The sequence below is a fragment of the Choloepus didactylus genome, assembly GCF_015220235.1.
Source record: "Choloepus didactylus isolate mChoDid1 chromosome 25 unlocalized genomic scaffold, mChoDid1.pri SUPER_25_unloc2, whole genome shotgun sequence".
In the NCBI taxonomy this organism is placed as follows: domain Eukaryota; kingdom Metazoa; phylum Chordata; class Mammalia; order Pilosa; family Megalonychidae; genus Choloepus; species Choloepus didactylus.
The window spans coordinates 6,747,928-6,763,428 of NW_023637607.1; the positions used below are offsets into that span (position 1 = coordinate 6,747,928).

The 15,501-nt window shown below is 39.5% G+C and overlaps 1 protein-coding gene across 1 annotated transcript; it reads left to right on the forward strand.

Annotated features, from left to right (window-relative positions):
• The first annotated feature begins 4,916 nt into the window (after positions 1-4,916).
• Positions 4,917-5,907, forward strand: LOC119525562 (putative gustatory receptor clone PTE01). Its single transcript, XM_037824332.1, is given in 2 exon segments — positions 4,917-5,419; positions 5,421-5,907. Coding segments are annotated over 2 exon segments (990 nt in total).
• Positions 5,908-15,501: the final 9,594 nt, after the last annotated feature.

Genomic DNA, 15,501 nt, shown 5'->3' on the forward strand with positions numbered 1-15,501 from the left:
CAATCAGCTGAGGTTGCAGGGAAGGCTAATGTCCATGCCCAGTTTTGTGGTGTGTGCCTGTTATTTGAAGCACTTCCATCACACTAGGTTGTCTGGGGCAGCTCTGGGCTATGGGGCTGGCGATGGGCAGGAGTGTTTCCTGTCCACCAGGATGATGGCTGTGAGCGGACACCCCCCTTTTCTTGGGAAGTTGTGGTGTTTAGTGAATTTTCTCAGCAACTGGATTATTGCCTTTTGTCTCAGAGCTCTCTTAGTTCTGCTCTTGACTTGACCTGCCCAAATTGCAAGTCTTTGAAACTTTCTGTATTGGGCTTCTTAGAGTAATTGTTTTAGAAAAAGAAAAAAGGTTTAAAAAAAAAGGGCCCTCTTCAGAGATCTAATGGGTTATTGAAATGCTAAGAGACAAAGCAACCAGGGCCATTAAGGAAAGGTCCACAGGGCAGAGAGATCAGCTTTTCTTCGGGATTTGCATATGCGCCTCAGGGCCTGAGCTCTGCCCTTCCCCTTTCTGTGTTCACCAGAACTCCAAAAATCCTCTGGTTTTATTTTGGAGTTTTTCGTGTTGTTTTTTTTTCTATGCCTGTCTCCTCTCTGCTGGGCTGGCTGCTCTCAGATTCTCTGGTGTCTGGTCTCAGTCTATCTATGGTCGGAGTTTGGATCAATAGAACGAGATTCCGATAAGGGCTGCCACTGCAGTTCTCCCTTCTCCCTCCCGGAGCTGACAGCCCCTCCTCCCATGGGACTGAGCCTGGCAGGGAGGGGCACGGGTCCCCTGGCCGCAAAAACTTACAGATTTTACTGATCTCAGCAGTTCCACGTTTTCATGAGTGTTGTATGAAGTATGCCCAAAGTCAGATTGCTCTGTGGTGTCCAGTCCACGCAGTTCCTGGCTTTCTACCTACTTTCCTGGAGGAGTAACTAAAACATACAGCTCACCAGTCCGCCATCTTGCCCCGCCTCTCACCGATACCTTGATTCTTTATATTGGAAAAATGAACCTGGCTTTTATGTTAAAATATCTGTAATTTGGATGTTAGAACTGAGCATTACTTAAAAGCTTCCATATAATTGATGAGGGGCCAAAACATCATGAAGGAAATTCACTTTTCTCCTCTTCCTCTTACATTCATATCGAAAAGTCCTCAGAGATTGGGATGACATGGACCAATTTATCTAATTATGACTTGGGGGATATTGAACTCTCAAGATCATACATTAAATATCCAGCTGTGACCTACTGTCCTTCAAATTGGGTGTCCCAGTCAAGCCAGCTCCCATCTTAGCATCATCATTTGTATGAGGAAGCCCATGCCTGACCATGTCTCCCTGCCAGGCCAGAGTGCAGAGTCTCAATCCTCATCACTGACCTGGTCAAGAAGCATCAATGGATCCACAGTCCTTGGTCATGCCTCTGGGGAAGCACAGGTGAGCCCAGTGAGTTCCATAGGTGGTACTGGATGTAGTAATATGTGTGTGTGAGCATGTTTTCCTTATCATTAGAACAAAGCAGAAGAGATAGCCAAATGAGTGGGTTCTGAAATATAAAGTTTCAGTTCAGAGGCTTATGGACTATAATTCTTATTTCTAAGAGGTAATTCATTACTGTCATTCCTAATTCTCTTCACCACTGGTTCCACCATCCATTGAAATAACCTCCCTAGAAAAGAAATGGGTCACTATAATCTGTCCACTATGGAATATAATTCTTATTTCTAAGAGGGAATTCATTACTGTCATTCCTAATTCTCTTCACCACTGGTTCCACCATCCATTGAAATAACCTCCCTAGAAAAGAAATGGGTCACTATAATCTGTCCACTAAGCACTCTAAAATTTTCAAGGTTAGGATTATGATACTGATGACAAGGAGGATGACAAAAATCGGAATATCACAGAGTTATTTTCGGCTTCCTAGTGCAAGGCACTGACCTCTCTCTTCTAAACACCTTCTTCCTTTCAAAAGTATAATCCCCCCTAAGATACATATGCAAATATTATTGCTATTTTACAGATGAGGACATGTGCATGCCACTTTTATTATATTTTAACAAGTGCTGGTGTAGAAAGGAGTGAAGCCAGGTTTTGTCTGGGTAATGAGAAACTGAACACTATTCTCCCCTGGCAACCCAAACTGCAATTTTGCTGTCTTGTCTCTCCAGTCAGACTGGTTGGAGGGAAATCACTCAGTGCCATTCATCTCATTCCCAAGAGCCTACACAGTGCATGGCAGAATAGGCAACCAAATTTAAAAAAGATCTCTGTTAAATATCGATTTTACTTCTTTAGTTCACAGGGAGAGCTGCAAGTATTATGGAACCCACAAAATGGGTGGATTCCTACTTGTGTGTTCATCTCTCCATGGAGATGCAGTAGGCCTTGAGTCAAGGAAACAATTCTGCTTTAATGTTCTGTGTTGTGACTTTTGTATGGAACATATTCTTCACTCAATAGCCTCTCCAGCATTATATTATTTAAAATGTTTTTGGCAGATAGCCATAAAAATTAAAGCAATAAGACTAAATGGAGAAGGACCACTGTGTAGTCTGGGACACATTTTAGGATTTCCAATTATTTCATCATCCCATGTTTTGAGATAACATAGGCTTAAACCTCTTTCATGTAACTGAAAATAAAAAGTAACTAAATATTTGGGGGTAGTATTCCACCAACATATCTACTCCTCAAGCAGTCATTAAAATCTAATATTAAAAATGTGATTGGATATTTATGAGTGTCAAAAATTCCAGGGGATGGAAAATATGGGACTCCTATATTGATTCTCTAGCTCCTGTACTTGGGTTATGTCCCCTTCACCAAAGAGGAATGAATATTTTTCTTCTTAAAAGCTGATTTGGTCTTAGAGAGCAAACTGAAGCACAACCGTAGATTTCTCCTCTTGACAAGGAGTGAATTCACCTGTGAATTAGCCAAATAAGCTACTCTTTTAAAGAGATTTTTATACAATAAAAAGTGTACCACTGTGTTTTCCTCAAGTAGTATTTCATTTTTAAACAAATTTGGAGTATGAGAATATAACTATTTCCTATACAAGATAGAAATTTCATGTGGAGCAATCATAAGATGATTATTTCTAGAATGACATCAGGTGTACTCCTGAATCTAGGACATAGCAATAAGAACAAGAATTTAATTATGTTTCATTTATATATTGTGAAAGAAATATAAGTAATTAATAGCGAAATTAAACAAGCATAGATCAATATTATTATTAGTAGCCTTCATGAATTTATGTTATTAAAAATTTAATTTTTTGAATGGAGAGGGGAAGGAGAATTTTGAAAGTGTTGTTAACATAAGAAATTGATAAAGTGAAGTTAATCCCCCAGGCAATACCATGCATCACATAAACTAGATTTTAATGAGACATGTGTACCTCACATAGACATAAAGCACAATGTTGCTAATTAGAATATTTTGTGGGGTGATGTGTATATTAAAAGAAAATTTAGGTACATTTATAAGAAAACTATTTATTGGTACTTAAATCAATACTAACATTATAGAAACATTATCAGGTAAACATTATCAGGTAGAAATATAACAATTACATTCATGAGAGAGATTGTCTTAGAGGTACAGAATTGCAAGTAAAATAGATAATGCAGGGATAGTAGGAAAAATCAAATGTTATTGGCAATTCTTCCAGTCTCTATAATACATGAAGAAAATATTTTAAATGTTTGCATTTTAATATAATGCTTGGCTATTTATGATAATAATAGCAGGTAAAATTAATGGACCATTTACTAAGACCCTGGCATTTTTCTATGGCAGTAATTCTTAGCTCTAGATGTACTTAAGATCACCAAGGGCTTCCTACATAGGCTTTCTGATTTTATTACTTCTAGAGTGTAGCCTGGGCTTCCATATATTTTAACAGAACCAGGGTATTTATAAATACCAACTACAAAATTGAACACCACACTGTGTACTCTCTCTATATTACTTTACTTAATTTCTTCCAAAAATCTCTGTAAGTTAAATTACTACCTATAAACATCAATCACCGAAATACACTTACCATTAGTATAGAATCACATTTTCAGGTTCTAGGCTTCTCTGACTCTTTTAAAGCCACAGGATGGACCATGATGTCAAGTGTAGTTCAGATGTCAAGATGGATTATGTACTCACACATGTGCACACACACCAAGAGTGTCTGGAAAGGCTATAACATGCATAAGGTGGTTGTTTGGGTAGAGCAGGATAGGCCTCCAAAGCTGGTCTGAAACTGGCTTGAGGAAGGGATAGAAGGTGTGGGGCTGGTGATTCTATCCTGGTTAGAAGGTGAGACTGAGTTCAGAGTCCTCATTCTAGGACTTTTTCTTCCATGGTTTTAATCTCTGGTTAATACTAAAGGAGAGATCACCAGGATTTCTTATCACCATAACTATATGTGGAGTGGAGGTAATATTGATGGTGAGCCTTAAGTGCTATCAGGAATCAAACATCCAAAAAATGACATCAGACTATTTATTGCATAGTTACATAAGGTATGAATAAAATTGCTCAAAATCAAAAGAATTTATTTCATGGCATTTTGATAAAATAAAACACATCTGACTGCTTCTTAAGGTCCTTTAAATAGAAGGGACCTTTTAAGGAAAGGTGCTTTTATTCTTAAAAGGAGAACAATATTTCTTATTCCTTTCATTTCTTCAAGGGTGGAAAACATATTTAACTGCATTCATGGATTTTTTCAAGTCTATATCCTCACTCCATTGTCCTTAGTGGGTATCTAGAGAAGCCAGTGAGCAGAAAAAAATGTAATGAAAAGTGGTTCTAAGAAGAATGGGTTTGTAACAACTGAGAAGTATTGCTAAGTTACCAGAGTGTGTATTCCTCAAGGGTGAATATTTTGTATATTAATTACTTGAATCAGAAATAAAGACACAATGATGGGTATATGTACACTTATAACAAAACCTTATTTTTCCCTCCAAATACGGCTCTGCTTCAAGGAACCAGAGAATCTAACCAGTGTCTCAGAATTCATCCTCTTAGGGCTCTCGGCTGACCCAGAACTACAACCCATCCTGTTTGGGCTGTTTTTGTTCATGTATCTGGTCATAGTGCTGGAGAACCTACTCATCATGCTGACCATCGTCTCTGACTCCCACCTCCACACCCCCATGTACTTCTTCCTCTTCAACTTGTCCTTGGCTGACTTCGGTTTCACCTCTACCACAGTCCCAAAGATATTTATGGATATCTACACTCACAGAGGAGCCATCTCCTATACAGGCTGCCTGATACAGTTGTCCTTTTTTAATCTTTTTGGAGGTTTGGACAGTCTGATTCTGACTGTGATGGCTTATGACAGGTTTGTGGCAATTTGTCACCCCCTCCACTATCCAGTTATCATGAACCCCAGACTGTGTGGCCTGCTGGGCCTGCTCTTTTATCATCAGTCTTTTGGACTCACAGTTGCACTACTTCATGGTGTCACAACTAATATTCTGTTCAAATGTGGAGATTCCTCACTTCTTCTGTGATCCTCCTCAACTCCTCAAACTTGCCTGTTCTGACACCTCCTCCAATAACATATTAATGTACTTTATTGGTGCCATCTTTGCTGGAATGCCATTATCTGGGATTCTTTTCTCTTACACTAGGATTGTTTCATCCATCCTGAGAGTCCCAACTTCAGGTGGGAAGTATAAAGCCTTTTCCACCTGTGGCTCTCACCTGTCAGTTGTTTGCTTATTTTATAGGACAGGCATAGGCATGTACCTGAGTTCAGCTTACTCACATCCACCCAGGAAGAGTGCAGTGGCCTCGGTGATGTATCTGCTGGTTGCCCCCATGCTGAACCCCTTCATCTACAGCCTGAGGAACAGGGACATCAAGAGGGCCCTGGGGAGGATACTCAGGAGAATACCATAATCTCTACACTGTGCCAAGTTTTAAATTTGTGGATAAGAAAAGACAGAGACAACAAATACCTAGAAATTCAAATATGCCACTTATGTCACAGTATTTTTCATAGTTTTCATTGTTTTGCATTCTCTTCGTAACTCTTTTCTGAATATTGTCCCTTTGGCTATCTTTGGAGTTGCAGTAGAATAGTTGTGGAGTAGGACATTTTATATAACTTCCAATTCCTTTGTCTTTTCATTTCTAATCATACTCAGTTTCACTGACATTACTTTAGGATTACAGAAATAATTTATGCACAGGGTAAAAACTCATTAAATATAGATATTTTCATTGTGACCATCTACTCTAAGGATCATCCCATTCTCATAAATTATTTGAACTTACATGTGTTTAACCTGGATGCAGGACAAATCTTTAAAATTTAACATTTACACAGTTAGAACAAGAACAGTATAAATGCAGGAGCTAAATACCATTTGTTTCTGTACTGAAAAGCTAGTACTGTGAAGGCAGAGATATATCCCATATCCACTTTCAAAATAACGAGTAAGGCATCCATTATTGCAAAAGAATATATGAAGATACATTGCCTTCTTTATAGTCAGCATTTTCCTTCCTACTTTCCACTAAATCCTCTATACAAAAATATAAAAACTGTCATGAATAGAAATATCTGATGTGCTTGTTTTTATTATTAGGGGCATTCAGAGGGATATATTATATATTATCTAATTTTAGGTGCATGATAATAAATATAGTAAAATGGGTATATTTTCATAAGTTCTATGAATAACACTGGGATTAAAAATGTGGGTGGAAATTCCTCAATTGGACTTCCAAATATGTATTGAAAACCTGTAGTACTATGTTTCCTGAAGGACACACATGTGAGCAGGAATTGGGAAAATCATAAAGAACATTTTTATTTTTACTTTATGTGGTGGTTTTAATCATATACCCCAGTTTGGATATGTTTTGGTCATGGTCCCCATTCTGGTGGGTATAAACTTATTATAAATAAGATTTCTTCAATATGTTACTTCATTTAATGTGTGGTCCAACAGAGTCAGGGTGGGTTTCATGCCATATTATTGGAGTCTTTCATAAAAGAGTGAAAGTCAAATGGCAATAACAGTCATGGGGAACAACCAGAAGGCAGAAGTCAACAAAACCCAGAGGAGAAAGAGAATAAAGAGAATACACTACCATGTTCATTGCAATTTGATGGAAAAGCCAAGGAAAGACAAAAGTTGCCATAAAGCAAGGAAACTGACCTAAAAGGAAGCAAGTCTTCTAACCTTCTGAGCCAATCAATTCGTGGTATAAAGCCAACGCATTGTATGCTATTTATTTTAGAAGCTAGAAAAAGAAAACAGTGCCCAAACTGCGTTCTCTTTAGTTTCCATGAATCTTTCCTTTGACAGGAACTCATAATGGGATGTCTTGTACTCACTACAGCGCCAGCATTCTAAAATGTCTCAATGCATGGCCTCTCAGCCTTTAATTCACCTGTACACACCTGCCATTAGGTCTTTTGATCTCTAAATTGCTACTCTCTAATATTTCTCTAATTTTATCTTGTAAATAGCATCCTTTTCTCCATATCAATTCTAATTCATGATAAATATTTAGGTTTTCTTCTAATTAGTAATTGGCAAACAAATCTCAGAGTTCCCTACTAGGCAGATCTACTAACAACTAATAAAACAATATCACTCAAAACCACCTTTTATGAAAGACATCAGGACTTGTAAACTTAAAATTTTAAAGAATATACGGTGTCAATAAAGGTAAGTCTTTGGCTAAGCAGAAATTGCAGCCTCTGAGGATATTTGATGAATTTTGGCAGCTGGAATGGCTGTGGTGTTGCCTGATGTTGATATACTGACCCTGCTGGTTTAAGGGTTACAAGGATGTATATTCTGACTGCATGGAAAATGCATCATGTTGAGGTCTGCAGTGGAACAGATACAGAGGGAACTCTGCATGTGTCTTTTCCTTCTCAGGGATTTTTTGCCCAGTGCATTGTGGTGATATGTGTTGGAGATTAAGCTGGAAACCACAGATATATCTACCAGGTCTTGTTGCTGTTGCTGTTGCTGTCAACTGTGCTGACAGATGATGAAGTTGGTTGGTGGGCAGCATCTAAGATTTTTCCCATATCCTCTCCCCTGCTACCTCATGTTCATGCCCTTTCTTAAATCCTTTCCCTTGAGTTTCTGCTGGCTCTAGCCTATGGTTCCAAATGACTGTAAAAGAATCTGAATTACATCTTTCTGGCACTCCACTGTTTTCTTGTTTGTGTGTTCAAATGAAAGTCAGCTGTTAAGTTGCGTGATTCCCCCACAGAGACTCAGGTGGGAAAGAACCCCAGAAATCCTGTCCTTTAGCCCATAAGGAATTGAATCATGATAATAGTCGTGTGAGTTAGACTGGAAGAATAGACACCACTTCTTCAGTGTTGATATAACTGGAACACTGCCAAACAGCTTTCCTGCAGACTTGAAGAACCCTGCAAAATTTAAGAAAACTGAAAAGTTTCCAAATAATTGTGCAAAATGTAATTGTTTTCTAATATGTCAATATAGATCAATGAGAAAGAAAAAATAGAATTGGATTGTCATTCAAATTAGCAAATTAATCTCAATGCAGAAAACCCCAAACTACATAAAAGATATACGGAAAAGGAAACAAGTAGCTAGTAATACTTAGAGATAAATTTTCAAATAAAATATAGTGTCAGATGGTGGTATGGAAGCTCTGGTTCTTCCTAAATTACTTGAAAAATTCCCTGCATTTTTGTATATCAAAATGTTGTCTGAAAGTTGATTCTTCAATTCTGGCATAAATTCCTGCTTCCTTCTGAAAAGAGGGCAGGCCCAGATCCATGGAGAATATTCACATTTCTCTTCCTCTTGCTCTATTATTAAGAAGTCCTCAGAGACTGGACAATGTCAACCAGTAGGGCTAATTATCTGCTCTGTGAATTGAGCTATAAAGACAAACAACAAATAATTGACCTGTGTCCTACAACAGTTCAGACTGCTGGTTCTAGGCCAGTGGGCTCCATGGGAGTTCTCTCCTCCCAGACTTGGCATCTCTCTCGGGAGGGCCATGCCTGAGTCTGTTTTTCTGCCAGTCCTGAGGTCAGAGCCTCAGCCTTACCTTTCTTTCAGCCAAATAGTGGCATTGCACACACATTCCTCAGTCTTACCCCAGCAGGGAACAAGATGTAGCTCAGTAAGTGTCATCAGAGACATTAAATTGAGGGGTGACTGTTGGGAATATTGCTTCCTCATCATTATTACAAGTATAACCATTGAGGTAGCCATGGGGGTGGTCCTCAAATGTCATGTATCAGATCATAGGCCTATGGAGTTTATGTTCTTTGTTCTAGGGGGTATCTCATAAATCTCATTCAGAATTTTGCTTTCCTTCACCTCTTCTCTTACCTTCCATAGTCATTTTCACCACCATAACAGGAAATAAATCCCGCTTTCTGGCCCATGTTCACTCCAAATGATCACTACTCAGTGATGAGTAGGAGGGGGATGGAATTAACCATGCATGATATCATGACCCATATGGAGGGATTCCTAGTGCCTGGCTTTGAGCTAAGTGATCTATGAAACATAATTCATTTTATCTGCATAATTACTCAATCTAGAAGAATACACTTTATCATTATTTTACAGTTGAGGAAAGAGCACAGCAATTCAATCTAATAGTTACCATGTCCTGAACTAAAAATGGGTGAGACCAGGTATGAATCATGAAAGTAAGACTCTAGACACAAGGCACCTGATCAACCCAACCTGCCATTTCACTTCCCTGCTCACTCCAGCCATGGTGCTTATTGGGAAAGTTCTGAATCTCATTCATTTCTTATTCCCCAGAGTATATACAGAACTTGACACAGCTTAGGCAATGAATCAAAAAATTTGTTGAGTACTGATTACCCTTTATTCACAGGAACAAAGGAGAAGAAATATAAATTCCAGCAGTGGGAGGCATTCTGCATGTTTTCATCCTTTCCAAAGATGTCCCATAAGGACTAGAGACAAGATTTTAAAATGGGGCAATGTGTCCATGAATTTTTAGGAAGCTGGTCTTTTCCTTTTAATGGGACCTATAATACTATATTATCAAAATATTGGTTGAGTTTCATGAAAAATTAAAACAGAAAAAATGGAGGAAGAGAAAAGGAAAGTCAATCTTGTCTTATGGACTGTGGCACAATTTATGATTTAAATTCATTCCATGTCCATATTTTGCAAACTAACAGAGGCTTCTGCTTCTTCCATATAATTTTTAATGAAAGGAGTAAAACTTTCTTGGGTTGTATTCATCAGTTAACTTGTTAATCTAATAATGATTCATATTTCTAAATTCTAAACTCTCATTGAATATTTTTAAGTGCCAAACCTCCAGGGAATCAAAAATATGAGACTCAGATATGATTCTCTATTCCAAGCACCAGAGCTGAAAAGTGTTTTCCTTTTCATATGTACTTTAATCACAAATGAGCAAATGGAAGCAGAAGCACTGATTCTTCCCCTAGGGACTTGATTATTTCATCTGTGAGTTTGCTGAATAAGCCAATGGTTTGCAGGGGCCTTAGAAATGAACATTTTGAATTGCAGTGTTTCTGTGAGTAGATGTTAATTTTAAACCCACTCTGGAAATCCAATATTTGGAAATATTCTTCTCTAAAGAAGATAGGGTTTCATGTGGAAAAATCCTGGGATAACTTCTACTACACTGCTTCAGGGTTATCTCTGACATGATAGCTAACAATAAAAGCATGCGTTTGATTGTGAGTTATTTTACAACTGGGAAGACAAATGTAGGCAATTAGTAGTAAGATTAAATATATGTCAATTGTTAAAATTCATACAATTAAGCTTCATGCATATATGGTACAGAAATTCTCAGCTGTGAAATTGCAGACAGGCTTGAGAATTTTTGTAGGATTTTTGTAACAAAAAATTGACAATGAAAATGAAAGTCCTCCCCCAGCATTATTTTGCATCAGTTAAAACTAGAATTTAAATCCCCTCTGCTATTTTTCATGTTGAATCTACCAAAATTTTATAACTGTGGTCAATTCATAAACTGATCACATTTCCTCAGTTATTTAGGTATTCATTTCTATTTTTCAGTAAACTTGTTATTTTCTCCATAAAATTTTGTATATTTTTTTAGGGGGTTACTGCTAGGAACCTTTGAGGTTTTGTTGCTATTGGAAATGGTATTTTTGCTACATATTCTAATTGTTGCAGGCGTATTGAAATACAATTTGTATTTCAATATTGATCTTTTATTTAGTAATATTGCAGAACAGTTTTTAATTAATGCTAATAGTTTTTCTATAGATTTGTTTGACATTTTCTTTTTTTTTGTAGATAATAATATTGCCCGTGAATCATGGTAGCTTTCTTCCTGTTTTCTCTCTTCAACTTTTATTTATTTTACTTTTATTAATCCACTAGGAAGTATTTCCAATATAATGGTTATATTAGTCTGCCTAAGCAGCTACCAAAACTACCATAAACTAGTTTTGGCTTAACAAGAATGAATTGACTCACAGATTTGAGGCAAGAAGTTCAAAATCTAACTATCAACAAGCCTTGCTTTCTCCATGAAGATTGTAGTATTTTGATGCTGCCTTGCCACAATCCTCAGAGTCCCATGGCTTGAATCCCTGTGCATATCATATCGTGATGTCTTCTCCTTTCCCCATGGTTTTCCAGTTTCCACTGGCTTCAGCTTCTGGCTTCTTCTTTATATGGCCTCCAATGATCAGGATTAAATCAATTTCATTCAGTTGGGCCACATCTTAACTTAAAATGACATCTTTGAAAGACCTTAATAAAAATGGGTTCATACTGATGGGTGCAGCAAGATGGCAGAATGGTGAGGTATGGGTTTTTGTTACTCCTTCAGGGCAGTTAGCAGAAAGCCAGGAACTGCACGGACCCAACACTGCAGAGCAATTTGAATTAGGACATGCTTCATATAACACTCAGGAATGAGTGGAACAGCTGAGATCCAGTGAAATCTGTAAGTTCTCATGGATAGGGGGCCCATGCCCCTCCCTGCCAGGCACAGTCCCATGGGAAGAGGGGCCATTGGTGCTGGGAATGAGGAGGCAGAGCTGCAGTGGCAGCTCTGATTGAAAACTCTGACTGCTGATCTAAAACTCCAAACACAGATAGACTGAGAACAGACTCCTGAGAATCTTGGAGCAGTCAGCCTAGTGGAGAGGAGATAGGCTAACAAAAACAAAAAAAAACCCACAAAAATAAAAACAGACTTTTTGGAGTTCCAGTGAACATAATACAGAGAAGGGAAGGGCTCAAACAGAATCAGGCACATATGCAAATCCAGGGGGCAAGGACCCTTGTCTGAAAAGCAATTCACTGCTTTCTTGATTGTTCCTTAATCACCCTCAACTCCTTTTCTTTTAGCATTTCAATAGACCATTAGATCTGCAAGGACTGTAAATAGTCCATACTAGGCCCTTCTTTTTCATTTTCTTTTTTTAATCTTTTTCTCTTTTTCTAATACAATTATTCTAATAAGCCCAGTACAGAAAGCTTCAAAGATTACAATTTGGGCCCAGGCAATAGCAGAGCTAAGATAGCTCTGAGAGACAAAGCAATAAGTCTAGCACTGGAGAAAATTCACTAAACACCATAGCTTCCCAAGAGGGGAAAGGGTGCAGAAAGAATAACTTCCCAAGGGAGCATGGCACAACTCCAGTGGTAGCCCTCCTTGTGGGAACATGGATCCCAGGGGCTGGAATTCAGAAACAAGCTTCAGCTGGCCATGCCACTGACAGGGTCAGGGCCACCTGGAGAACTAAAGGCTCCATGCCTCCTTACATCTGTGGGGTAACTGCGGGCTAGCAAGTGCCACCTGCTGGACAGCATAGGAGAAGCACAGAGTCTAAAGGCCTCACAGGAGGGTCTCATTCTCAAGGAAACACCATACCCTCCTCCTGAGACCTGAACTTCTGCACTGGTAAAACCTGACTCAGGTTGACCATATCTGAGGAGACCATCACACAAGGCTACACAGAGGTAGGGCAAGAAACAGAAAAACAAGAGGTGAAGAACTCTGACCAACTAAACTTTGTCTTTGTAGTGTGTGGGGAAATGATTCTTGTGTGGTTCAATTGGTAGACGCAGTTTGGGTGTATTGTTGGTGCTGTCTGCCCTGAATGTGGGGTGTTTCTCTGGGTGGTTATGGAGGCAGGGCAGCTTTAATAATCAAACCTCCCAGGTGTTCCCGGAGATTCAACACCATTGTAAGAGTCTAAGCCTTCATTTCAGTTTTGCCCCAGATTTTCTCTGCCTCTGACCCACAAGTCCCTGCCATTGACGTAGCATCCCTGGGTTTTCTGAGCGGGCCCCCCTTCTCAGTTGTGATCTTCCAGAACCTCTGCTGAGGGAAGGCTGTGCTACATCACAAGTGTGCACTGTCCCTCAAGGGAAGCCCCGGGCTGCTGGGCCATGCAAGGGCGCGCCCAGCTTGATGCAATGATGGCTGAATTGGGCATCTCAACGCCCTCTCCCCTTTTCGCACAGCTCTGCCTTCCCAGCTCTGGGACAACTAGCTGTGGGTGCACCCAAGGCCATTGTCCATGGCCAATATTATGGCATGTGCAAGATGCCATGGGATACACTCCCCATCACACTGGGTTTCCTGGCACGGCTCTGGGCTGTGGGTCTGGCCCCGGGCAGGAGTATCTCCAGCCCGCTGGGGAGCTGGCTGCAAGCAGCACAGTTTCTTTCTCCTTTTGGCTCTTCCCTTGGCCCCCCTGGCCCTGAGGGAAGCAGCAGCTGTCTATCCTCTACACCAGACACTGAAAGGTTGGCACAGCCAGCTCCTGCCATGCTTCACAGGATGGTTCTCATCATTGTAACTGCAGCCACTCCTGGGTTTTTTTTTAAAGAACTAGTCCATCTCCAAATGCCAACTCCTGGTTTCCCCAGACTGCAGCACAGCCATGGGACTTTCAGCCAGCTTACTCACTTGTTTCAGAATGCAGACTCCCGGTTTCTCCAAGTGCATGGCTCCTGTGGTTTTAGCAGAACTTGTCCAGCTGGTGCATCACTGAAACTTGTGTTCTGGGTCACTTTCTGGTTTTTATCTAGTATTTTTCATGGAGGTGTTTTTTTTGCCCTGTCTCATCTAGCTGCCATCTTAGGTTTTCCTCCATAGACAGCATTTTGAGTGAAGTATGCCAGAAACAAAGGCAAACACTATAATGCCTCACCAATATGGACTAATTACAATGTGTAAACTCAGAATTGAATCTTAGAGCACAGTCCAACAGGGAAAAGGTTATTGTAATTGTCCCTGTTATCTCTTACAGCAGTCAAATCTATTCCTGAATTGTAATGGCTATTTCCAACCTCTGAGATGTTGCTTCCTTGGTGTATAACCTGATTGGTCTCTGAAACTTTGGGTATCTATGTGACACATGAAACTTCAAGCTAGAGCTTGGCAGACATGAATGTCAGTATTAATGAATACAGCAACTGTTAAAAAAAAAAGGCTGAAAAAGAGCCCAGACTTCAATTAGAGATATGAATGAAGTTACGACTAGGGCAAATCAGGCCAAAGAGTAATGGTTGAAACTGACCGTGTGTTAAAACTTCAACTTCCATGTGTGACCAAGGGAAGAAATGTTTGTTTGGTGTAGGATCTATATTTTCTAAATAACATAGCTTCTACAGTTTGTTCAAACACCACAATTACATGGAACTTTGAATAGAAAGTGAAATATGATAGGTTAGAGTGAAACAGCAACACATCCCAAAGTAATTTGGCAAAGAATAAAACTATATATTCAGGGCCCACCTGAGGATCTGGGGGAGGATGTGAAGGTGTTGGACTTCCTCACTTGGATTGTTGCTGATGTTCCCACAAACATTGGGGACTGACATCTTGACATTTTGAGCCCTCTGTCTTGAGGCTTGCCCCTATGAAGCTTCTTACTGCAAAGGAGAGGCTAAACCTGCTTATAATTGTGCCTAACAGTCTCCCCTTGAGTGCCTCTTTGTTGCTCAGATGTGGCCCTCTCTAACAAAGCCTTCTTGGCAGGTGATCTCACTGCCATCCCCACTACATGGGACCTGACTCCCAGGGGTGTAAATCTCCCTGGCAATGCAGGATATGATGTCCATGGATGAATCTGGACCTGGCATCATGGGATTGAGAACATCTCCTTGACCAAAAGGGGGATGTGAAATGAAACAAAATAAAGCTTCAGTGGCTGAGAGATTTCAAATGGAGTTGAGAGGTCACTCTGGTGGGCATTCTTACATACTGTATAGATAACACTTTTTAGGTTTTAATGTATTGGAATAGCTAGAAGTAAATACCTGAAACTACCAAACTCCAACCCAGCCTTGACTCTTGAAAATTGTACAATAATGTAGATTACAAGGGGTGACAGTGTGATTGTGAAGCCTTGTGGATCACACTCCCTTTATCCAGTGTATCAATCATTAGAAAAATGGGGACAAAACTAAATGAAAAATAGAGTGGGATTGGGGGGATTTGGGTGTTCTTTTTTATTTTTATTTT